At 42.3% G+C, this 23,860-nt stretch overlaps 2 protein-coding genes across 3 annotated transcripts; both read right to left on the minus strand.

Moving 5' to 3' along the window:
- Window positions 1–116: 116 nt before the first annotated feature.
- On the minus strand, window positions 117–10,617 carry gle1 (GLE1 RNA export mediator). 2 transcript variants are annotated; one of them, XM_026186171.1, is made up of 14 exons: window positions 10,395–10,617; window positions 9,069–9,305; window positions 8,795–8,953; window positions 8,190–8,338; window positions 8,023–8,083; window positions 7,471–7,728; window positions 7,162–7,384; window positions 6,832–6,944; window positions 5,365–5,577; window positions 4,868–5,188; window positions 4,424–4,528; window positions 4,138–4,220; window positions 3,994–4,057; window positions 117–1,950 (listed from the first exon to the last, which is right to left on the minus strand). In XM_026186171.1, the coding sequence occupies exons 1-14, from the start codon at window positions 10,491–10,493 to the stop codon at window positions 1,882–1,884; spliced, it is 2,154 nt and encodes a 717-aa protein (XP_026041956.1). In that variant the 5' UTR covers window positions 10,494–10,617; the 3' UTR covers window positions 117–1,881. The 2 variants fall into 2 exon arrangements, with proteins under 2 accessions (XP_026041956.1, XP_026041957.1); XM_026186172.1 differs by lacking the exons at window positions 117–1,950; window positions 3,994–4,057 and having other exon boundaries at window positions 4,134–4,220.
- A 1,245-nt stretch (window positions 10,618–11,862) lies between these two features.
- On the minus strand, window positions 11,863–23,842 carry LOC113032971 (outer dense fiber protein 2-like). Its single transcript, XM_026186170.1, has 17 exons — window positions 23,417–23,842; window positions 23,102–23,218; window positions 22,070–22,209; window positions 20,895–21,024; window positions 20,653–20,784; window positions 20,331–20,405; window positions 20,183–20,254; window positions 19,975–20,091; window positions 18,300–18,473; window positions 17,638–17,747; window positions 15,659–15,794; window positions 15,393–15,503; window positions 14,987–15,250; window positions 14,744–14,844; window positions 14,425–14,587; window positions 13,086–13,211; window positions 11,863–12,104 (listed from the first exon to the last, which is right to left on the minus strand). Exons 1-17 carry the CDS (start codon window positions 23,528–23,530, stop codon window positions 11,958–11,960), a joined length of 2,229 nt encoding a protein of 742 aa, XP_026041955.1. The 5' UTR covers window positions 23,531–23,842; the 3' UTR covers window positions 11,863–11,957.
- Between the last annotated feature and the right edge of the window lie 18 nt (window positions 23,843–23,860).

Genomic DNA, 23,860 nt, shown 5'->3' on the forward strand with positions numbered 1-23,860 from the left:
ACACAGAACAAGCCCCAAATAATCTGATTTTAGAAGATTAAAGCAAAAAAATAACAATAATAATGTGACAGACTTCTACAACGCGATGAGCAAAAGCAAGAAATCCAAAAGGGAAATTTTCCACTAAGTGTTGATTGATTTTATTTCATTTAGTTTGCACATTTTCAACAACTGTAGACTGCACTAATTCTGGTACCAATACATTTGTTTATTCTTCATCACATTCAGAAAACAATCACTTTGAGTTTCACTTTACAAAACAGTCTGCGATCATTTCTGGATCAAACCTTTGGTTTCTCTCATGGACAATGATTTAAAACAACACTTCAAACCATGAATTTTTGCTCCACACAGTGAAAAAATAAATAAAAAGTCCAAATCATTTGACACAATTTGATTTGAACAGAAAATATTAAGGCTGAATAAACAGATTTCTACCTGCTCTGCTAAAACGTTGCAAGTAAGCAGCTTCTCTCTCTTCAGGATGATGAAACTTATGTTGAGAGCTGTAAACAAAACGACGACACTGGAAACCTCACTGACTTGGACGCATTAAAATCAACACGTCCTCATTTTCTCATGTTTTACTCCACTCAGAAATCAAAGCAGGCACATCTGGCCACCTGAGCAGATGACCCGAATCTGCTTCTTCAGGTCGGATGTTAACAGAGCAGCCTTTAAAGGTAATTTTTGTAATTTGCCCTCTGCAGGATCTAAACCCCTCACCACCAGGGGGCAGCATTTTACCAGCAGCGTTGCTGAAGTGTTTAGAGACGTGTGCGGCTGCTCTTTTATTATTTTATCCATTTCCTCTACAAGCTTTGCCTTTTGTCAGGCTGTGTTTACCTGGTTAAATAAAGGTTAAACTTACTCACTGCACCATCTGGTGGTATAAAATTGATACTGCACAGCATTAGAACCCAGCCTGAGTTTAACTTCAGCAGATCTCTCTTCATCTCTAAAATAAAGTATGATAAAGTCAAAGCAGTTCTGCTGGTAGCTTCAATTTTGGAAGGTTTTAAAGCATTTTTAAAAACAGAGGGATTTTCAAGAAGAACCTTTAAAAGCATCAATCATTTGATTTTTACTTCATCGACAAATAATTTTGTTTCACTTTCTGATTTCAGTAGCTTTTAATCCAGTTTTTATTAATCAATCTCACCACATTTTGTTCCAGTATGTCAGAGATCTGAATGATCAAATGTTGCCAGCTGCCTACACAGACTCTGCGTGAGTAAGGCGATAGACGCGTGAGCAGCAATGGTGGAAATGCACCGAAGTATCGACAAATAAGACGACATTCGCCGGTGTCTGCGCAGCTGAAACACTTTAAAACTGGTCAGTTATTTTTGTAATAGAGATTTTGCTGTTTTTGTGCCACAAAAAGGAGAAAAACAAGAAGGTAAACTATTAAAAATTATTATCTGAATCAGCAAAATAATTTAACGTGAAAGTTAAGGCTGTGAAAGCATCTCTCTTTAGGAGGAATCACTCGACACACCTGGGAATTAAAAAAAACAAAAAAAACAAAAACACAACCCTTAAGAAAAGCTCAAGAATTTCAGCAGAAAAGCAGCCAATGAAGTTAAGGTTAAAAGTACCCCACAGGTGTCTACAGGTCTGCTTCAGGTCAGCAGAAGCAGATGTGACCTCAAAAATGTGACCTCACAAACGCAGAGGACTCGTGAGGCTTCCAGTGTGTGTCGTCAGTGTGTGACGTCAGTGTGTGACGTCAGTGTGTGACGTCAGTGTGCTCATTTAGATAAAAACTAAAACCACAGGACAACTTTTTCCCCTCTTTCCACTCACAGATGCTCTCAATTTATTTCTGCCTGACTCAGTCCTACAATGGCGTCGTCACCCAGCGCAGGTCCTCATCGGTCAAGACCTCCAGAACCCGGAGCCCAGCTGGCCTCTGGGCGGACTGATCTGTCGTCTCTGCAGCGATGTCTGAGATAAAACACAAAAACAATCATTTCAATAAAAGCATAACACTGCACTGGTACTGTGTGTAATAACAGACAGCATCTCATCATTAAGCCCCTTAAAATGTTGAGCTGATGTTTAAACTCAGCTCAGTGAGAATACAACTTAATTCCAAAGTTTTAATCCAGCTCAGCGTCACCCAGTTCAGTTCAAATATTACAGAATTTCTCAAATCTGTGCCATTTTTGCTCCGTCTGCTTTCAAAGTCAGAGTCTCTAAAATAAGACTTGTAGCTGAAGTCAAACCTTTTCTATAGCTTCACTTTTAAGTGCTCAAGTAGATTAGGCCACCAGTCTGTAAACACTCCTCATAATCCAGACGAGATCTACTTCACACCCGTTTCTGTAAACAGTACACCGGTTTTAATTATGTTCCCTTTTGTTTTACAATCATTATTTACCCCCCAACTGTTTTACTGTTTGCCATGCAGCACTTTGAATTGTAAATCAACTTCTTTTTGGCCTTTATTTAATTTTATTTCTGAATAATTCAGCAGTTTGAATTATAGGAGGTGCAAGAAGGAGAAAAAACCCAAGCATGGAATTACAGAGTTTTATCAGGGAAGGAAATATTTCTCTCTGGGTTTACAGCAGATCGATATTAAAGCCGTTAATCTGCAGGTTTAGTTTCAGACGCTTCCCTTTATTTGCCAGTTAAATTTCACATTTACCAAACAGCTTATTAAACTCTTACTGTTTTGTTTTTTTATATAGATTACAGTAATGAGCACTGCTGTTGTTGAAGCATTTTCTAACCATCGTGTGGTTTGTTCGCTCAGTCGCAGCTTCATGGCTGCAGACCTGTGATGACCGAAGGGCTCAGCATGGTTCTCGCTGGCAGTGCCTTGGAAAACCGCAGGGAGCCTCGGACAGCCCGTCTACCCGCAGAGAGCGTCTGTTGATGGAGGCTGTGTCCGCAGTATGAGTCAACTGGTCTGGTGGCTACTCTCATTTGTGCCGTTGTCGGTCCATCAGCTCGCCGTGGAGTAGAGTGAAGTTAAAACACGCAAAGAGCTAAAATGAGGGAACCAGTTTAGCTCACGGGGTGAGCAGGCGACCATATGCCAGAGTGGCCAGGGTGTGAATCTGACCCGAGGAACTTTACTGAATATTTTCCCTTCACTCTCGACCATCTAATATCGGCAAAAAAACATTAAAAAAAAGAAAAAGAAAAAAGAAGAAGAGCTGAAGTGAAGCAGACCATAAAAACAACGTCTCCACTGCAGATACTGTCTGCAGTTTTCAAGCTGGATGTTTATTTGATGCTTTTCCATGTTTTCCTGCCGCTCCCTTCCCTGTTGCGTTTCCCAGAGGACTGCACAGGAACGTGTTTGTGTACACTGAAAAGCCCTCTCTTTAAATAACTACAAACTGACACCTGCTCATCTGCCTTCATCTCACAGCATCCCACCATCCTCTGCATGTCACAATACACCCATGAACCGCCTCTGTAGTCTTCCCCTTATCCTCATGCGTGGCAGCTCCATATTAAACCTCCTTTGTCAAGTATGTCCACTTTCGATCGTGGCTCAAGAGTTGGGAGGTCGCCTTATAATCTGAAGGTTGCCGGTTCGAGCCCCGGCTTGGAAAGTTTCGGTCGTTGTGTCCTTGGGCGAGACACTTCACCCGTTGCCTACTGGTGGTGGTCAGAGGGCCCGGTGGCGCCAGTGTCCGGCAGCCTCGCCTCTGTCAGTGCGCCCCAGGGCAGCTGTGGCTACAATGTAGCTGCCATCACCAGTGTGTGAATGTGTGGATGACTGGATGTGTAAAGCACTATACAAATACAGGCCATTTACCATTTCCCTCCTCTCGGATGCAATCGTGGTACCAGAGAACTAGCAGGAGTCACTTTTCATCAGTGTTATCAATCTTTTTATTTGGAAGAGCAGAGACTGCTTGGGATTCACTCACGTACTCATAAATTCCTTTACAGTCTGCACATGTCTGTTTTAAGGATTCATTGAGCTAACATCCAAACCTTCACAACATGTCGGGGGGGGTCACATACCTCCAGGAACTGTTTGAGTCTGATGACTGAGCCCATCTGTCCACTGCTGGTCACCGCTTCAATCCTGCACAGGAACACTTCTAGGTTAAACCTCTCACATGACTGCTGCAGGTGAAATGTTTACTGTTAAAACGTGCTTTCTACCTGGGGAAGTATTCCTCTTTCAGTAGCAGGATGAGCTTCCAGAACTGGCTCCGATACTGGTTCATCAGAGCGTTCCCACAAACCTGAAGGAAACAACGCTCAGGAGTTATCCACAGCTGCTTTCAGCGACAAAGAAACTGAAGTTTAGATTTAGGTTTAAAGAGTTTCAGGGACTGTGGTCATTTCACCTGACACTTTTTCATGGTTCATGGGCCGGTAATGCAAGCCGCTGATTGTTTGAAGCAACAAACACACCTGATAATGTGCAGGATGTGTCCAGACTCACCTCTAGAAAGTCAAACAGCAGAGTCGCTGTGACGTCTGCCAGAGGCTCCATGTTGAGCATCTGAGCCAACCAACGCCAGCCGTGGTTCAGACCATGAGGAACGGGCTGAAACAAAAAAATAAATAACTACATTTTTGAAAAAGTGAGGGACTTTTAGACATTATAGGCAACTTTAGGTTTAGCCTTGGACAATTCATTGCCATGGTAACTAAGATGCTCCAGAGTAAGTTACGCCCAATGATTGAGACCAATCAATTCTCCTGAAAACCTCCTCGATGCACAGAAATAATATATCTTCTCTTCCCCCGTTATTTGTTTGTTTTTTCAAACTGCGTCTTTAGTCTTTCTCGTTTCCTAATAAGAATCAGGAAGAAATCTCTGCCTCCTCAGTCTGAAGTTTTGCTTGTTTGACATTATAAAAGCAGGAAGCGGGACCGTTTTTACCCCTTGTTTGGAGCTGTAGGGCCACTTCAGCTGGATGATGGCGGCGTAGAGGCGAATCATCCCGGACATCCTCTTCAAGAAACTGTCCTGACCTTCGACCCCAGAGTCGTCTACACGGTAACCAAGAATCCTCTGGTATTCATCCACGGGCGTGCCCTCCTTCATCGGAGGGTAGTGAGGGATTGCATAGGGGCATTTCTTGTGCAGGTGGGCGAGGATGAGGTCTCCCACCTGAGGGTGCAGCTCCCAGACTCCAGAAGCCACCACGGCGATGGGGAAGGCCGCTTCGTGGTGAGACGCCACTTCCTCCTCTCCTTGTTTCTACACAGCCAAAATATAAATAAATAAAAGATATTAAAAAAATAATAATTGAAAAATCACAGCTTCTTCTTGCTTATACAAATACTACAAAATATATCAAATTAACAAAGGATTACTTCACAAACAAACAAAAACAGACTTCTGTGTCGAATCATTCGTTTTGTGCGCACGCTCACCACAAACTTCTCCGCCAGTTTGTAGCTGGCGAAATCGAGACCCTGCGGATGTTGTGAGGTGGATACCGATTTCCCCCCAGACACGACCGGCCGTCCCGACAGAAGCTTGTCGATCTTGTCGAAGATTTCTCGGAGCTGCGATCCGGAGTTGCTGGCGATCTGACTGACAGGGATGGTGGCAGCTTTCTGGAGCTCCAGCTTCAGTTTCTTTGTCTGGGAGAAATTAAACCACTCGAGTCATAAACAGACAGTGAAGACGTTTCGTGTGTGTCAGCTTGTGTTTGAGCTGCTTTTTAAAAATGTTTTAATGAAAGAATTAAATGAAGTTTTCAAACTGAGATGATTTCACACCATCAGCTCCTATGATAAAGTTATTACGGCTCGAAAATGGTAGCCAAAATAATAATAATAATTATTATAATTATTATTAAAAAATAAATAACCCAACTTATTATATTATAAGTTGAGTAATTATATATTAAAAAATAAATAAATAAAAATCTATACTATTAAATCCTCCGAATGTAATTCAGTAATTTTATTACGTGTACTTTTCAGTTTTAGCATCTTTTTTTTTCCCCCATTCCCATGTAAATTTTGCTATTTATTAATTCATTTTATTTATTTTTCCTTCCCTTTCAATTTAACCTCTGTGCATTTATTTATTTTTATTTTATTTATAATTTGATAAATATTTTTATTTTATTCCATTTTATTTATTTATTCAAGGACAAACAGCTCTCTAGACTTTGAACAACAGAGTGCTGTGTCCAAGGAGTGCCACAACAGGGGGCAAATAACAAATGAAAGAAATCAATTTTATGAATTCATTATACAAATATTTATGTGAACTAATTGAATTGCAACAGTATATATTTTTTACTTTCTTTTTTGTATTTATTTTGGCAGTTTTGGTCCTTGGGTAATTGGTGAGCCTATAACTCAGATAACACTCAGTGTCAAAGCTAAATTTGAATTTTTAATGACCAAATGCTGTCTTTAATACTTTTCAGCTGAGTGGGTCAGGTGGGAACCCCTCATATCAAACATGGAAACATGCTTTGAGAACAATGGAAAGAGGCCAGTCACAGAGTTATTAAAAGAGGACGAAATTTCCTTTCGATGTCCCTGAGAATTCAGTGACCTGCGGTGTTAAAACATTTCTCATTTGCACCAGTAATGATACATGAACCAGGACTGAGATCTTTAAGGTCATCACTTAAATAATTCCTAGTTCAAAGTCCAGATCCTAAAGTAAAAGCCTACACAGACACAGAAACCATCAACCAAGTCCATCATTTCATAAATTATGGATTAATGGATTCACTACTTAAAGAATTAATCTATTAAATTAAAATATTGCTGGAATGGTCTTTGTTGGGACCTTTGTAGGTAAAAACCTTTAAGAATGTCACAGTCCTTCCTCCGTCATCTCAAAGTCTTTCATCTGAATGTGAACAAACCCACCTGTCCGTCTTTTGCAGAGCTGAGCTGTTCGAAGGACTGAGCGCACCGAGAGGCCGCCTCCTGCAGATCCTTGTACCACTTCAGCGTGACGTCTTCAGCGCTGTTCTGCAACCCTGCAGGAAGAGGTTCAGTATGAAATGGTGAAAACACTCAGCAATATATCTGGATAAGGGGGGGTAAATAAATAAATTAGTCAAAATCCATACTTTGGTCTATATTTATTCTCCAAATTATTTTATGCAAACAGGATGTTTTGTTTTGTGCACAAGCTGCTGACAACACCTCCAGCTGTACAGATGCATGACGCAGCTAAGCCTTCTCCTTCATCACCTTTCCTCTGTGCCTTCTCTTTGGCCAGCTGTGCCGCCTTCTTCTCCCCCTCCTGCTTCGCCAGCAGCTCCGCCTGTTTCCTGCGCTCCTCCTCCTGCTCTTGCTCCTTCTTTTTCTTCTCTCGAACATTGGCCGCTTCCTCCTGCATCAGCCGAATAAGCGCTCTCATCTCGTGCAGGGCTCGCTCTGCCACAGTCATGTCCTCCAAGCTGGGGAAGTTGCCCTGAAATAGGCAGAACACACGCATTTCATGAGTACAAGCAGAAATTAGGAGGAGCATAAACCTTAAAAATCTCGATGTAAACCGACCTCTGCAGTCTTTCGCACCACCTCCGACACCTGGGAGCACAGCTGGTTCCCTCGGGTGCTGTAGGAGCTGAGGCTGGCCGGTGGGAGGTCCGTCTTGGTCTGGGTGGAGGGCTCAAGCAGCTGGTTGAGCTGCAGGATCTCCTCCTGGATGCTGTTGAGGCTACGCAGTCTCTCCCTGCCCTCCGCCTGCCTTTGCCTCTCGAGTTCTGCCTCCCGAAGACGCTGCTGCTCTGCCTCCCTCAGCCGTAGGTTGACGAGCTGACGGACAAACAAAAAGCATGAACAGCACAGGAACGAGATAACTTTTTCTACCCCACTGAGCACAAGAAATGCCCCTGTATGTGCAGGAGATCATTACTACCGCAGACTACCAAAAATAAAGAGCATCTACTTCTCCTGCTGCAGAGCTCTGCACATCCAGCATCTCACAATCTGTTTCACACTTTGAAACATGCACAATTTTTGTAAGGTTAACAAGAAAAATTAAAGACTTCAGTAAACAACTTGACAAACAGGGGTTTAAGCTTCACGTTTCCTGAACTTTCCACGTACCGTTATTCTACGCCGCTGCTCCTCCTTCAGCTTCTCTTGACGCCCGATGCTCTCCTTCGTTCTGCAGTACAGGAAGTGGAAAACCAGACCAGGTGTTTAATCGCATGTAACGTTTCAGACATTTTTAAGCATTTTAATCATTTCGAATGAGTCATGATTTCCCTTACTCTCTTTCCATCATGTCCCTCATACTCTGGTACTCCTGCCTCTGCTTCAGCTCCATGAGCTCCTCAAAGCGTTTCAGCTGCTCTGACTCGGCGCTCGCAACCGCCGCTACGAGCTTCTCCTGCATCTCCTGCCGCACCCTGAGGGCCAACTGAGTCGATAGATAGAAGACAGTTTGGTGAGACCCTTACCAAGTATATAGTACGCAGGGGTCAACATGCAAAATATATAACTCTGATCAGCAAGCCAGCAGAGGTTAGTATGAAGAAGTTTAGACCCATTTCCAGTAATGTGTAAGCGTCTAACATTACATGCTTTTCCATAAACTGTAACTGGAAATCCTGAACATATTCATATGTTTAGATTACATGTTAGTTTCTAAAAACAAAAGCTGAAAGCAAACAAACTAAAATAAATACAATAAAACAAGTTGCTACTGACAAAAATCATAAGAGTTAAAAAAAAAAAAAAAACAACAACAAAAAAAAAAAACATTTGAAGTTAGGTTTGCAAATAAAATTAAATGTAAAAAAAAAAGATGATCACTGTTAAGCTGTTTTTCAGTAAAAAAAAATTAAAATAAAAAAACACTGTCAAAAACTTGAACCTTAGCCTTTTCTCGATGCTCCTCCTGAACTTTGATGATACAGCCAGCCATCTCCATGGCTTTGGGAGACAGGAGGGAAATGGCAGGAAGTGACGTAGGACTGGAAACTCCACTGACATCTGCCTCTGGACTTTCATCCTTCACCTTATCACTAAGACTCTACAGAGCATCAGCATGAGGAAAAAACAAAGCAAAAACCATCAGGGTCAGATATTCAGTTAAATTGGAAAACTGTTTTACAACATGACACATAAGAGAGACATTGAGGACTTGCCTGTTCTCGCTCATTCTTTACAGACGCTGCTGCAGAAAATGCAGCTGTCCTGGCGCTGACATCGGCGACAGATCCGGTAGAAGAAATAGAGACTTCTGAGAGAACAGGGCTGGAGTCTCCGGATCTGGAGCCCAGGAAGGATGATGACTTCTGCAGGGGAGCCGAGCTGAGACGCTCCAATATGACACCAGCGATTGGAGACAAGCTTGGGGAGTCTTTACAACCTGCTAAAAGAGGCTACAAGAACACAAGCGGGCTTCGTTTACAGATGGTTTATACACAGAAACTGTATGCATCACTTATGTTGCCATATCCTTTCAGAAAGTAGGACTTCTTAAAGCCTGAAATGATTTTAACAAAACAAAAACAAACACACTGGATTTTCCATGTAACACCTTCATGAGGAATCAGTGAGTTCATACCTCTGCTTTTATAAACATGGAGTTCAACAACAGAAATCTGTTTCAAATCACCCCTGACACTCGTCCCCTGCCTCCCCTTTCTTGTGTGCTGTCCATTTCTTTGGATGGTTTAAAGTCCTCTACCTTCACTACCTCTGCTCCTTACATCCTCACTGTTGCACCAGTCTCCTTCTCAAACACACACATTCCTTTTCCCTATATCGCCACCTACTCCCTCCTCACTAGCCTCACAATGTCATCCCTGAACCTCACAGTGTATACAGACTCTTGCCTGACCTCATCTGACAGCCTGCATGTCACCACCGCAAACAAGAAGAGCGGGATTATAGTTGACCATTGTCCACTGCCCTTGTGTGAAAATCTGGAACCGAAAATGGAATTCAGCCTCCCAAACTCGAAAAGCGCCATAAAAATCAACTTTGGTCTTTAAAAAAAAAAAAAAATAGAATAAAAACCTTTCAAAGAAAGTCCTACTGGTCTTTGCGAGATAGATAGATAGATAGATAGATAGATAGATAGATAGATAGATAGATAGATAGATACTTCACAGTTTATAAACGGAAGTCACGAAGTCACATTAGTTATCTGTCAAATAAAAGTAGCAATAAAAGTAGTCATTTGATGAAAATCCATAAAAGGATGTCTGAAGATTAAAAATAAAAAAAGTACGCAACTATACTACGTTATTTGCGTAAATGCCTCTTAACACTTTGTTTTCAACCACTGTTTATTGATTAGCTTCCGAGCTGACGTCTTACTGCCTGATCTAAATGATTAAATTGTCACTTTGAATAAAATCCACCCTTGTAGTGATTATTCTAAACAAGCGTAGCGTGCTAACTTTAACTAGCTACCGTTTAGCTAGCTCTAGTTGTTTTTTTTTAGCTACCTGGCGGCAACTCACCTCTCCCCTTTCCAACCAGAATGGGTCGAAGGAGATTTTCCCCTTTGGTGAATTTTTTAAGGCCTGTAAAGTTTCCCATCGTAGACTTTCAGAAGGCATCGCGAAACACAAAAAACTACAACTGATTAGCAGTAATGCTAGTCAAGTTTGAATCCGCCATACGGCGTTACATAAAATACAATCCGAAGAGAAACCACCGGACTTTACTAAGTTCCCATCTGGGACCTTTATATATTTATTTCTTTGCTATCTGTATAATCACACATCACAAAATGATAGAGATAACTCTATTATGCACTGTGATAATTTCTTTATTAGGTTCCCACAGTCCATTTTGCTAAGAAAGATTCCTAACTGAGTGACGTGACCCGAGGTTCACTTTCCTTTGTTAAGAAAGGAAATTAGAAAACGCCTTCCTATAGTTCACAGCTGAACTGCTGTAAGAAAATCTGCTTCTTTTCCAGTTGCTTCGCGTGAAGAACATAGATTTATACAAACTCTCTAAATCAAGATTATGAGCTATATTAACTGATCAAAGTATTTTCAAGGTTCAGTATAACTCAGTTTGGATTGATAAGGTCTATTCTTGCATTCGAGCCTGTAGGATTATCATGAATTAATGTTTACTGTGATGTTTGACTTCAGTCATAGAAATCCTAAACAAGGGAGAAGAAAAGGGTTTTACTGGCTCAGTACTCAGCAGGAAAACATAAGAAAATAACATGTGTTTCATTACATGCAGTCGCAGGGTTCTCTAGTAATATTTCTATAATTTCTATACGACTATCCAGTTTACTTAATCAGCATTCTACCAAGAAACAAGTTCATTTCTGCTGCTTCATAAAAATCCAAGTAGTACTGATCATAGGACTGGAAACTGAAAATAAAAATAAAAAACTTCTAGAACCAAACATCATAACCATAACAGGTATAAAACATGCTTTTTAAGGCCAAAAGAAGACTGCACTGCCGCAGACCGTTAGCAGATCAGGCCCTAGATGTTCCTTCTTTTTTAAACATCCAGTCTTTGTATTGATATGTTTCACAGACTGTTCTCGTTTATCTGACACGCATAAAACAACAGGGTAAAACATGCTGTGGTGAACTAAAACGCTGGTTTTTTAGTCCAATTTCTCTACATTGTAGTCTTACAATGTAGATATAATGTTCCAAAAGTACCTCCTAACATAAATGAAACAAGTCTGTTTTTCTTCTTTTTTTTTACATTGACTTTAATGACACTCTGGTGTAAAATACAAAATGCTATAATATAAACCACATAATTTTTTATGTTTGTAAATCTGAAAGAATATTGTAAATCATAAAAACTCTTATTGGAGTTTCTTATCTTGGCTTTGCAGTTGCTAAGTTACTGGTAAGTTATACATAAATAAAATGTTTGGGCTACTAATAACTGAGAATTTATCCATAAATTCAAATTTATTCATTTCATACAAAACATGAAACCTTCAAGTCAAAAGCAGACCTTTAATAAATGCGGTTTATGTCCCGTACGATAGTTCGGGAGGATCACTGCTGGTCAGGCTGGATAAATTTTGCTTGTCAGCTTCCAAGCAGAGAGTCACCAAACACATTTCCGTAGGAGGTTTTGAGAAAATGGACGTAGTTCTGCAGGCTGCGGTTTGTCGAGTCCGACTGCTCCAGCCGGTCCTTCATGTTCTGCAGCTGGCTCTGGAAGCGCCGCTCCATCTGGGAAACAAAGGCAGGGATACACTTCTACATCACAACATCACCTTTTTTTCTCTGACCATCTTTGAGCATCATTATCATGTGATGTATCAGTTTCAGTACCAAAGCTGCCTTAAATCTGCCCAGATTTACTAAAAGGACAAAACCAGTGAAAGCAATAAGAGTCTCTGTGTGTCTTTGGACAAAAAAAAACAGGAGTGATGCGCACATTTACACGTGTCACAGCAACAGTAACTTCTTCAAAGCATTTATGGGTGAGGAGCTGATGGTAATTAATGAACAATGAACCAGAGTAACAGAAATATATAGAGAGAAAGTGAACAGCTGCTGTCAGCCTGCAGCAAAGTTTACAAAGACTTCCAGATTTCCAGAGTGAGAAACCGAGCTGGGAGTTTGTCTTCATGCTTTTTCTTCATCCTGAAACTCTGTGAAACAGCGAGCAGCTGAAAGGATGACTGTCTTCACGTTTATGATTGCTGAACAGGTGGTTTAATGAAGGACCGTGATTGGCTTTTTACCTGCGAAGGTTTTTATAGTGATTATAGTAACGAGCGCTGCTGCTGGAAATTTGAAAACACATTTACGTTCACAACACCTGAGCTTGCTGTCTCCGTCATGTTGCCACTTGCTGCGCGAGGCTGGAGCTCCTCAGTGAGCTGTGACGGAGGAGCTGCTGTGTTTTAAACTTTTTTTTGAAAGGCTAGTTGGCCTTAATCTTAAAATATTTTACATGAACACGTGGTCCTAACTATGTTTTTATTTGCAAATGAGCGAAACGTGAAAAGTGGCTCCCGCTCCACCTTTCTCCATGTTTGCCACAGGTTTCAAACACCTCCTCTGCTGACTGCTGTAGAAAGTTGGTGGAACTGTTGCCACTGACCCAAATGGGCCAGAAGGAGCTTTCCTGAAATACTTTTGTGCTGGCCTCTTGGTTTTATCGAAGCCTGCCTGCATATGTAGAAGCATTCAGCGGTGACTTACTTCCTCCTTGTTTCGCTGCAGTTGGCTCAGCTCCGTTTTGGCTCGGCTCAGCTGGCTCTGGAGGTCCAGGGCTTTAGACTGAGACGATCTCTCTTTGGCTAAAACCCTCTGCATGCTGTCGTCTACCTGCAGGCCGAACGTGAAAAATAAACATATGAGCACCGAAATCCTTCAGGGAAAAACTGATGATTTAGTTTCTTTGACCTTATCTTTAGTGAGTGTGTACAAACACCTAAATCAAAGCTTTAGTTTTTACCCCAGTTTAACTCAATGATCAGCAGTCAGTGTGGACGTGGACACAGCTCACATTGAGGAGGTGTAAACTCTGGATCATCAGTTTAATACAGAACAGAAACACCAACCAAAGTTTTGAGCCTCACCCACATTAGCAGCACTAACACTTTACTAACAGGATTAATCGCACAAATATATAAAAAAAAGTCTGATTTAATTGACTTAAGGACAATTTTGCTCGATCACAAGTTAACACATTTGTTTCGCCATTTAAGTTAAAGATTGCCTGCTGTGTTCAGCTCTGACTGACCCACAGACCAATGAAGGAGAGATGGAAATCATTAGATTTTTTGACCACATCAATGTGAAATTAAATGTACTGATTTATATTGCCTGCAATAAGTAATGTATGTAGTAACAAAGTCGACTGACTGATTTTCTAATCTCAATTGCAGTCTAAGTTTTTACTGCTTTAATTGCAGACTTAACAGCAGTCTAAACACCTTCTGCATCACCAAGTTAATGCGTGCAAGCTGTGTGTCAGTGTTTGCACTGCAGGACTTCACTCAGTGACGTTAGTGAGATACAGATCAGCAGTGTGCATAAAACATCCATCCCTCCCTCCCAATCCGGGGACAGGTATAAAAGCTATTAAATCAAAATAAAAGAATTAGTGACACTGTGGAGCCTCCAGCTGATTTTAAACCAAAACTCCAAACGCAACCTGCTTCAGAAAAGCTTAAGTGTTCAGCACCAGTAACCATGGCAATCTCTTAACATCCTCCAGGTCACTGCTGAACACTTTAGAGTTTGGGAAGTCCAGGATCATGAGTGATGCTACCTGTCAAATCACTTCTCTTACATGCATTTCCTTTTACAGTTATTCTATTAGGAGAATTTTATTGGGTGAGGTAGATGTGAACCAAACTCCACTTCTAACCAGTTCAGCAGCATCTTGGTAGCTGTTAAGAAGTTGAAGGAGAGCCACCGTCTTGATGCTGAAACCTCTGGCTTTAAACTCATTGCAGATCGCTAACCCATTCACCCGTCTGGTGTGTGATGTTTTGTGGAACTGTGAGACCTCCGTGACTCCACGTGTCTGTACCTGTTTCTGTACGTCGTCCAGAGTTTGCTGCAGTTGTCTGGACAGGACGCTGCACTCGTGACTCTTCTCCTCCAGCTGCTGCTGGATGCTGTGGATACTGGCTTCCTTCGAAGCGAGAGATTGAGACATCTCTCTGTTTTCTGCCTTCAAGCCCTCCAGCCTCCTGCAACCAACACACAAATCTAGTGTCTCAGCTTGGAAAAGATCAGATATAATACAGATTTATCTGTATTACTGTTGTTGTGATTTGGCTCTGCAGTATATAAATAAACTTGAATTGAATAACGTCCATTAAATGCAGTTTCTCTGTGACTGTTACCTCTCGAAGTTGTACACTTTCTCCTTCAAGACGTTGTTTTCCTCCTGCAGCAGCAGGTTCCTCTGCTGAAGCGTCTCCAGCTGAGTGCCTTGCTGCTCCACCTGCAAAGGAAAACGTTTAGTGGAACATGTCAGCCATGACGGGTTCCTGGGGACACTCTGCATGGATTATATTCATCAAACTTGTTAATCTTTCCAGATTTTTAAGTATGCTGGGTCTTTTGGGTCTGAATGAAACCTCTACCTTGTGCCTGACTTCAGAGAGGGCGGAGTTATTCTCCATGTTCCTCCTCTCGCGTGCGTCAGCCTCCTGCTGGGCTTCTCGGAGCTGCTGCTCGGTCTTCCTCAATCTGTCCGGTAGAGTCTCGAGCTCTCTGAGCCGCCCCAGCAGCTCCCGCCTCACCTGCTCCTTCTCCCTGTCCAGGCTGACGTGCACGTCTAGCGCCTCCTTCTGCACCGCCTCCAGCTTCAGGCAGTACTCCTCGGACTCCAGGCGAGCCTGCTGGACCTGCAGAGAGGTTTATCACCCCGACACGGGTTCGATTTCAGCACAGAGACTTTAAAGTCATTTTTAAAAGTTATAATATGTAAGAACAAAGTACCATCTGACTTTCATGTTAAATCTGTATTTAAAGTGAGCGTATCTGTACCTTCTTCTTGTACTTCTCCACCAGGTTTTCATACTTCCTGATCGACGCTTTCAGCTGACGAGCTTCAGACTGAAGCCCTCGCTGTGTCTCCTCAGAAGACGTCAGCTGACTCTAAATGTGAGGCATGTTTATCATAAACTACACATAAATACATTTCCCTTAGACCACAGAAGCTTTGAAACAACATTAGCTGTTGGTTTTTCTTTAACAGTTTTTATTTCATATCAACCAAATCCATAGCGTGCTGCTAACTCTCCTGAACATACCTTGAGACTTTGATTGTGCAGCTTGGTGGAGGCGTTTTCGGCACTGAGATGATGCAGCTGATCCCGGAGCTCCTCCCTCTCTGTCCGACTCTTCTCCTCCGCTGACTGAAGCTGAGCGTGCAGCTCGATCACCTGACTGTGACATAGACAGGTATAAAAGGTTACTTTACTCAACAACCACAATTTTCTAAGTAACATTGTTTCAGTTTCTGGCCATAACACAGATGCTGCAGCTCCAAAGTGTCAGTAGCCTCAGTTTCAGTACCAGTTTGTGTCAAGTGACACCCTCTGGGCCTGAAAAATGGAGCCGATACAGAAGTGCCAAATAAATAAAAGTAAATAAAAAAGCGCCGGATACAAAGACGTTTTTGTTTTTTTCCGGCTTTTTCCCTCCTTTATAAAAACTGTGTGATGGGTGATTTTGTAGGGTGGGAGGGTTAGCAGTCATCTTACTGCTAGTGATTTCAAGAAGCAGAAAAAGAGACACCAGAGAGCTGATTTCCCAAGTCCAGCATGAACAGGAGGAACATAGATTATACCAGTCACAGATCCTTGTTTACCTACAGTAATGAACAACCTTAAGTGAACGATATCAGCTGCTGAGGTGCACGAGTCCGCTGCCACCTGGGCATCTCTACGGCCTCGTACACGTTCTGCTGTGGTGGGATTTTTCGACAGGGTTACAGTAAAAAAACACAGTCAAGAGTCTGTGGTCCAACCAAATGACCCCACGCTGCCCACCACTTCCACATCCTTTTCTCCTCATTTCTTAAATTGGGTTTCCATTTAACATATGTTAAGGGAAGGAAATTCCCTGTAAAAAAAAAGTTTAAAGTCCAGTAAATGTATGCTTGTCTGATATAAGCACAGCTGGTTTCACCTGCCTTGCACACTGAAGCATCTCCAAAAGTGCTACAGACTAAGCTGCAGGGTTGTCAGTGTGTTGCCACCCCTCCCCCACCCCCGAGGTTTCTCCTTTAATCCTGGAAGGTCTCGGTGTGTCGGAGCAGCCCCTGCGGCCTGTCCTAGGATCCTCATCCCACAACATCATTCCTCCACAGACTACAGCTCCCCTGCTCTGGCTCCTCTGTGCGACCTTAGAGAGCTCTCCTCCTCATGCGACCTGTGACAAAGACATTTAAGAAACCTCTGCATCCATCTCCAGCTGGAAAGGTGAACGCAACTCCACCCTGTTTGTCAGCATTTGGCTTTTCTCTCCAAAGCCACTTCCATTTCCTCCTCCCATGGAACAGTCGGCTCTGTCACCATGGCTTTTCTGGAGGACGTGGACCAGACCAGGATATCTGGCTGATATCTGGAGGAACTGAACCAGCTCAGTGCGAGCTCAGCCGTGCCTGGGGAATCCTCCAGATATGGACCATGTGATGGCCCCGCTGCCCCCAGCTCTCTTGCTAATACTGGCTCAAAAAAAGTTCTGTTTGTTGATTCCCCAGACTGTCCCATAATTATAAAAATAACATTTCTTACATATCAAATAAGGAGACAGACATTTCTATAGTTGATAGTGAAAAAGCAGGGACTTTTTGTCATGTAATTGTTTATCTGTTACTTAATTACTTTGGTGTACTATGAAATAGAAATGGGGAGGGTTCCTTTATCAATAAGAAAAGTTGTCCAACTTATGAAAATACAGTTACAAAGTCAAAATCTATGTACTCCTTCATATTTTCCAAAGCTGTCTAGTGGGCCGGATTTGAGTCTTTGCAGGGCCGATTCTGGCCCTCAGGCCTTATGTTTGACACCCCTGCCTTACACATCTCATTGTTGTCATCTTCCAGGTCTCCAGCAAACCAGACAAAGTTAGACTTGAAATTCCTTATAAAGACATAAATTTCAAACTGACCACGGCCGCCTTAATTTTCAGGGTGACTCACATTTTGTCCGATGATGCTGGGCTACATTTATCGATTTATTTACAGAAACAAGAACTAAATGAGTGTTTCCATGAATGCACTCACTGTTTGAGAGCAGAGATTTCCTGTTCTAGCTGTCCTTTAGCCGCTGCCTCCTTGGAATGACGGAGGCACCAGTCACTGGATGTAGAGAGAGCCTGAGCCAGCTGGGACTCCTTTAAGAAAAAACAAAAACACTCACACACTTTCTTCTTTTGTTTTTGACCTTATTTATTATTTCAAGTGCTCCTCATAAACAAGTCACCTTCAATAAGGTGAACAGGTGAAAGAGAATGAACAGAGTAAGCAGGAAGTGTCTGTATGCCTGTTACAGGCTCAGTCAGACTGCTGTTCCTTCAGCAGGCAGTCCTCACCTCTGTTGCTTGCGTGTTTCACTGGAAACTTGCCACTTGGCCAAGCGGCTCTCCTTTGAATCAGATTTGCATAAACCACATGATCGGACAAGACACCGCAGAGAAAACTCATTTGCATGCAGAAGAAACCACACAGAGGTGTGACGGTCACACAAAGGAACCAACATGTTTTCTCCACCACCTTCTCCATCTATAATCTACTGCAATACCAGAAAATGATGAAATACTGTGAAAAGATTTTTAAAAATATGGATTGGAAAATAGCTTTTAGTTCATCACAGGATGTAATGTAGGTAATGTGTGACTTTAGGAAACCAGTGACCAGGTTTAATCACACGAGCTGCACATACTGACCTTTTCCTGAAGTTTGTCCGCGAGCCGCCTGGCGGCCTCCTCGGCTCGCTCTCCCTGCTCGGTGAGCAGGGCCAGACTTCTCTCCTCGGCCTCCCTCTGCTCCCTAAGAGTTTGCAGCTCCTCCTGAAGCACCTGGAGCTCCTTCTGCTGCTGCTCCTGGCTCTGATGCATCCTCTACAGAGAGAGAGAGAAGCAGGAAAGCTGGTTTAAAGAGTAATGAATGCTAAAGGGTGAGTTTAGGATTCTGAATTACCTTCACTGGCAAAGTGTGCACATCAAAAGACTCTTGTTGTTACTTATTTGACATGCACTGTTATGTGGACAATTTACAACAGATACATGAAAGAAAACATATGTTCAGAACAAGGACGAGAGAAACAAAGCAGCTAAAGTGCTGCTATAAACTTTAAAAAGATTGTGCCAGACTTACTTGTCCTGGGAAAAGCCTCTTTTGGCTTAAAGAAAGAGCTTCAGTGTCTGTTTTGTAACTGAAAGGTGTGAACACTTGTATATTTGTGGCCAGTCTAAACCCATTACTGAACCACACTCATGAAACCTGAACATGAGCGTAGTGGAGGCTTCATTGCTCCAGGTTTTAGTCACATTTCCACAGAGATCATCCATAATGAAAACTGTAGTCGCACAAGTTTCCCTTCTGTATCAGATCTGTGTGACTCAAACGTTCACAGAGCGTGTCAAGATATCTCAATCGTACAACATGTAATACATGCAGCCTCGCATGCCATGCAAAAAAAATACAGGAGCAATGCACACACTTGGCACGATAACTGAGAGTCAAAGAAATATTGTTTCATGTTCTTACACATACGTAAGTCAGCTCTTACTCACAGATTTCAAGATTATGCAGCTGTAATAAATCAGCCCTCCTCTTTCTGAGCTGTGAGATTGATCCAGAGCCTCGCCTTTATCCGCACACAGTCCCAGAGGAGTTTGCCTTCATGTTAGAACATACTGATTCTCCTTCAGCTGGCGCTCACTGACCCTAACTGCTGTTTCTGGGGAGAAACATGTACCAGTGCCTACACTCCATTATTATTTCAGTAAATTTGTTGCTCCCTCATTGGGTCAATCTTTTTTTGACCTGCTAGTTTGTGCTGTTTTCAGCAGATTGCAGATTGCAGGAATTGCAATGGTCATTTGGTGTTAAGTTGGTGTTGATGTCTGGAACAGTGTAAACACTGGATGTAGTAACTTCACCCTGGGGGTACAGGTATTAAGATTAGTCATATATCCTGTTTACTGAAGTTCACAGCTAAACAGGTGGAATGAATTAGAGTTTGGAGGAAGCCACACAGTGGCTGATGGTCTGGTTGTGTTTTTACTTTTACTTTTTTATTCTTTACAACCTTCATTTTATTATATATTGTATATTCATTCAGTGTAACTTGTTTTCAGGCATTTTTAAACGTAGATGAAAATAAAGTGTTACAGGTTTTGCACCAAATATGTCTTTAGATTCCTTCATGTGGCATTTTTGGCAGTTAAATTGCAGAACTTTGCACTCTCACTTGTGCATTTTTTTGCGATCGCATTAATTGCATTGACTAGTAAATGTGGCCTGAGATATCAAAAGGGTTTTTAAGTCTTTGGTTGTAGTCTATGTCTGCTTGTTCCAGTGTGTTAATGCATATGATCGCGTTCTGTGTTAACAGACCTGAATCTGAGCGGCCAGTCGGGTCTTTTCTGCCTCTGCTCGGCTCAGCTGAGACTCCAGGTGGCTGCGAGTTGACTCCAGGATTCTTGAAAGCTCCTCGGTTGTCTTCACATTGTCCTGCAATGAGAGAGGGAAGCAGAGGATGAGCGGGAGAGATCATTAAGGGTGCGCACGTCTGTCTGAGAGGTATCAGTTAGTTGTGGAAAACCTTTTCAAAGTCCAAATGCTCTGCAAGCTTTGAGGCCTCTTTCTCCTTGTGGGTGAGTTTGGCCAGAAGGCGCTGCAAAAGAAGAAACGTCTTCTCAGAAATTTTCTCTGATGTAAAATGAGGTAAAAAGCGGGTGATAATCACTCACCATGTTGTCTGCTTCACTGTCGGCCAGTCTCTTTCTCAGGGTGTCTGTCTGTTCTGACCTCACCAGTGATTCCCGCTGTGGATACAGTAAAAGTCAGGAGTGAATGAAGGCACGCTGACAGTCCCACTCCTTAATCTCCAAAAGTTGATTCTGTTCATCTGGATGTAGCGTTTTGTGGGAGTTTCGTCACTCATCCAAGTGACTTCTTCAGTCTCAGCTGACTGCAGGTTTCCCCGATCTTATAAACAGTACATTTGCATAATGACTGAAACCAGCCCACTGAAGGAACAGTGGGCTGGGAATGTTTGTCTTCTTCCTGTACCTCATGTTCACTCCACTCTCTGAGGAGCTGTCGGAGGCCGTGGTGTGTGTTATCAAACATCTCGATCTTTTCCAACAACAACTTCTGCTGCCGTTCCAGAGAAGCTGCGTGCAGTTTTGATGGCGTCTTGTCCTAAAACATAAATAAACATGCACATCCAAACATGTCCTAATCTATTCCTTCTGCCTCATTTCTTCATCCACTTGATTTATCAGTAAAATATCTTCCAGTGCAGGTTTTACCTTGGCAAAGCTGTCCATAGTTTCCTTCAAAGCTGTCAGCTGATTGGCTACAGCTACGCCGTCAATTTCTGCTTCAACGAGGGCTCTCAGGAGCACATCTGCCCCTCTGTGTTGACCGCGAGAATCTGACCTGTAAACAAAGCAGACCTGAAATATCATTGTGTGCATCAGCAGAAAGTATATTGGAGTAAAAGTTGGCCTTATTATTCTCGTTTCCTCTACTAGAGTATCGTTGCAGGAGTCACTGAAAGCTGAAACTTGTATTTCCTTGTGCTAAATCCACTTGTTCTCCTTCTCTTCCCCTGACTGCCAACACTGTGTGATTCCTCTGGTACCCAGTCCCCGTTCCAGTTGACCTGCATCAATCACACCACCTGTTTAAAGGTACAGCAGTTATTCAGGGCACCCTTGATTCTGGGTGAGCAGCCTTCTGCTACGCCATCTTTCTCAGTGTTGTGCTGGTAACCATGCACACTGGTAGTTTATCAGGCATTTGACATACTAATCTCTACCAATACAGGTGCGTATAGTTCATTAAGTCCACAGGTGTCAAACTCCAGTCCTTGAGGGCCGGTGTAGTGAAACTTTTCCATGTGTCCCTGCTGTAACACACCTGAATAAAATTAGTAGGTCATTAGCAAGACTATAGAACTTGACTGCTGGCCCTCGAGGACTGCAGTTTGACACCGCTGGTCCATTAAATTGTAAAATAAATAAAATTAACTAAAACACCTTAATCTACGAACATTAGCTCCCAAGAGGTAACTAACTCACTGTTAGTTCTCCTCCTTTTATTGCTTTACAAAGATATGTGTAAAAACTTGTTGCCACCCATTAAAGAGACTTCTGCAACGCAAAGATTACAGTAGAAGACTTTTGTAGTAAAAAGTTTTTTTGGCAGATTTACCAAATGAAAAAAAATCTGATTTAACTGCATATTCTTCCATTGCAGCTTTTACATTATAGGAATAGGAGAAATGGCACTCATCATCATTAATTTCATTATTCATTTTGCCTAATCATTGCTATAACATGAATTCGTTCAGCATTTGTTTCGTGCTCCAGTGAGAAGATTCAGAGAAACTGTACAACTAAACCAGTTTGGTTAAACTTCCTCTGGATATGAGGTCAGTAGTACAAATGTTTGTGTGTCAGACTGCTGAAGCTGTACGTACTTCCTCAAACGGCGAAAGCTCTCTTGCTCTCTAAGTAGGATGCTGAGGTCCTTGGACACTGCATCCAGCTCTTCCTCCTGCTCCTCTGCTTCGTTCTGATGTCTGATCCCATTTTCTGTCTGATGCCGCACTCGGCTCGTCTAATCACGACAAACAGAAATACGGTTCAGGGATCAGCCTCAAAGAAGACAGAAATAAACTGAAAACAGCTGCACCTACCAAAAGAAACAAGGTACATGTTCATCAAAGTATCCTCGACTGTGTCTTAGAAAAAATTAAATTATGTTTAATCCTCAAATTAAAGCCAAAAAGGTGGTCCTGTCTTAGGCTCTCTATGATTAATACATCCCAGTCAGTGAGGGGTTGACCAGATGTGTCTGTCATATGCAAATATTATTTAGGAGGGGAACTCCTTGCTCTCTATGATGTGCAGGGTGTTGTGGGAGTTGAAGTCTTTTAACGCCTGCTACGTTAGCCACTGTAGCAGTTGTTCTTTGTGTGATTAAGTGTTTGTGGGTTAAAATGTATCCAACTCCTTTTATTCAGCTCACTATTTTTATTTTTTCTATGTCTGTGGATATTTATGACATTTTTCTCTTGCTCTGGACATCATTTTTAAAATCCTCAAGTCCCATGGTTGTAGTTTTTTTTATGTCTTGCTTAAATTCTACTTATTTTACTTCATTTCTACTTTTTCTTGTAAATGGCCCTATGTTGTGCATATTGTGCCATCAGTGGCAGGTAGACAGCATAACAGAAAAACATCGCTCGAACATGTCAAAATAAGGAATATAAGCTCAAAGTGATATGTGAATACTCTTTGCGTGGGTAGTTCGGATGGTCCATGGTAATGGATATCAGCTACCTTTGTTAATTTGTAAATCAGCCCTGAAATGAGAGTATAGGTTCTGGTTGTAGTCTTTTTGATACTTTCGGTACATCTGTTTTGTTAAAGAAACAAGCTGCTGCCAGAAAATCTTTCCTCTCCACAGATCCCAGTACATTTAACAGAGATGAACAGTAATAAGAGACCTGGCACTTGTGGGAGTCCACATCTCTTCTGCAGGACAGCCTTCCCGGAGGAATCCACGGCTTCCGGACCTTTGGTCTACCTCCGTCGCCCTTCACCTGGGCACCTTTTTCCCGACTCTTTAGAAAAGGTAAACAGATTCAGGTGAAACGCTTCAAGACTTAACGTAGCGTCCTGTTCCTCTAGAAACTCTTTGAAAGCTTGCGAAAAGGTGGGGCGAGGGCTGTCTAGAAGAAAACTAACAAATCTTTGCAGCAGAAATACGACATGTGATTAACATCAGCAGTATTTTCCCCGAATCTATAAAGTACAGTAACCTGTGGGGTTTTGCTGGGACTCCTCCTCATGTGAACATGTATAGGTGTAGTCTCCAGTACGTGGAGGTGAACCGGTGGCGGCGACGGAGGTGAATCCCGGGTTTTCATTCTCATAGACCCCGTTTGGGCACATTAATGACCCGTTAAAATAAGTATTAAAAAGCACATTTTTATCATGATACACAGTCTGCTTCCAAGATGAATCTCGGCTTCTCCCAGTAAAGAAAACGGTTGTTTGGCTTGACAAACGACCGGCCTGATGATTGGCTCGGTTGCAAGATCCCGCTTTGTGATTGGTTGAGAGGAAAGTTTTGTGCAAGCGTTGTCCGTGGTAACTATTAAAAGTAATCGTGAAGTCCACGCTGCCTTTAGGTGGTGTCGGAAAAAATCCAAATAAATTATTACCCTTCTTAAATGGTTTCACGATTCAATTCGAATAGGAAT

Source organism: Astatotilapia calliptera, chromosome 12, assembly GCF_900246225.1.
Source record: "Astatotilapia calliptera chromosome 12, fAstCal1.2, whole genome shotgun sequence".
In the NCBI taxonomy this organism is placed as follows: Eukaryota; Metazoa; Chordata; class Actinopteri; order Cichliformes; family Cichlidae; genus Astatotilapia; species Astatotilapia calliptera.

What these genes read in the sequence shown, in the direction of transcription:
- gle1 (XM_026186171.1), bottom strand. Translation starts at nt 10,493, where the DNA reads ATGCCTTCTGAAAGTCTACGATGGGAAACTTTACAGGCCTTAAAAAAT. An exon ending in TAAAGAATGAGCGAGAACAG is followed by an intron (nt 8,954 to 9,068) that starts GCAAGTCCTCAA and finishes GATGCTCTGTAG; the next exon opens with AGTCTTAGTGATAAGGTGAA. An exon ending in TGGTGCGAAAGACTGCAGAG is followed by an intron (nt 7,385 to 7,470) that starts GTCGGTTTACAT and finishes TGCCTATTTCAG; the next exon opens with GGCAACTTCCCCAGCTTGGA.
- LOC113032971 (XM_026186170.1), bottom strand. Translation starts at nt 23,530, where the DNA reads ATGAGAATGAAAACCCGGGATTCACCTCCGTCGCCGCCACCGGTTCAC. An exon ending in CTATGGACAGCTTTGCCAAG is followed by an intron (nt 20,785 to 20,894) that starts GTAAAACCTGCA and finishes TTTATGTTTTAG; the next exon opens with GACAAGACGCCATCAAAACT. An exon ending in TCTCTGAAGTCAGGCACAAG is followed by an intron (nt 14,845 to 14,986) that starts GTAGAGGTTTCA and finishes TTTCCTTTGCAG; the next exon opens with GTGGAGCAGCAAGGCACTCA.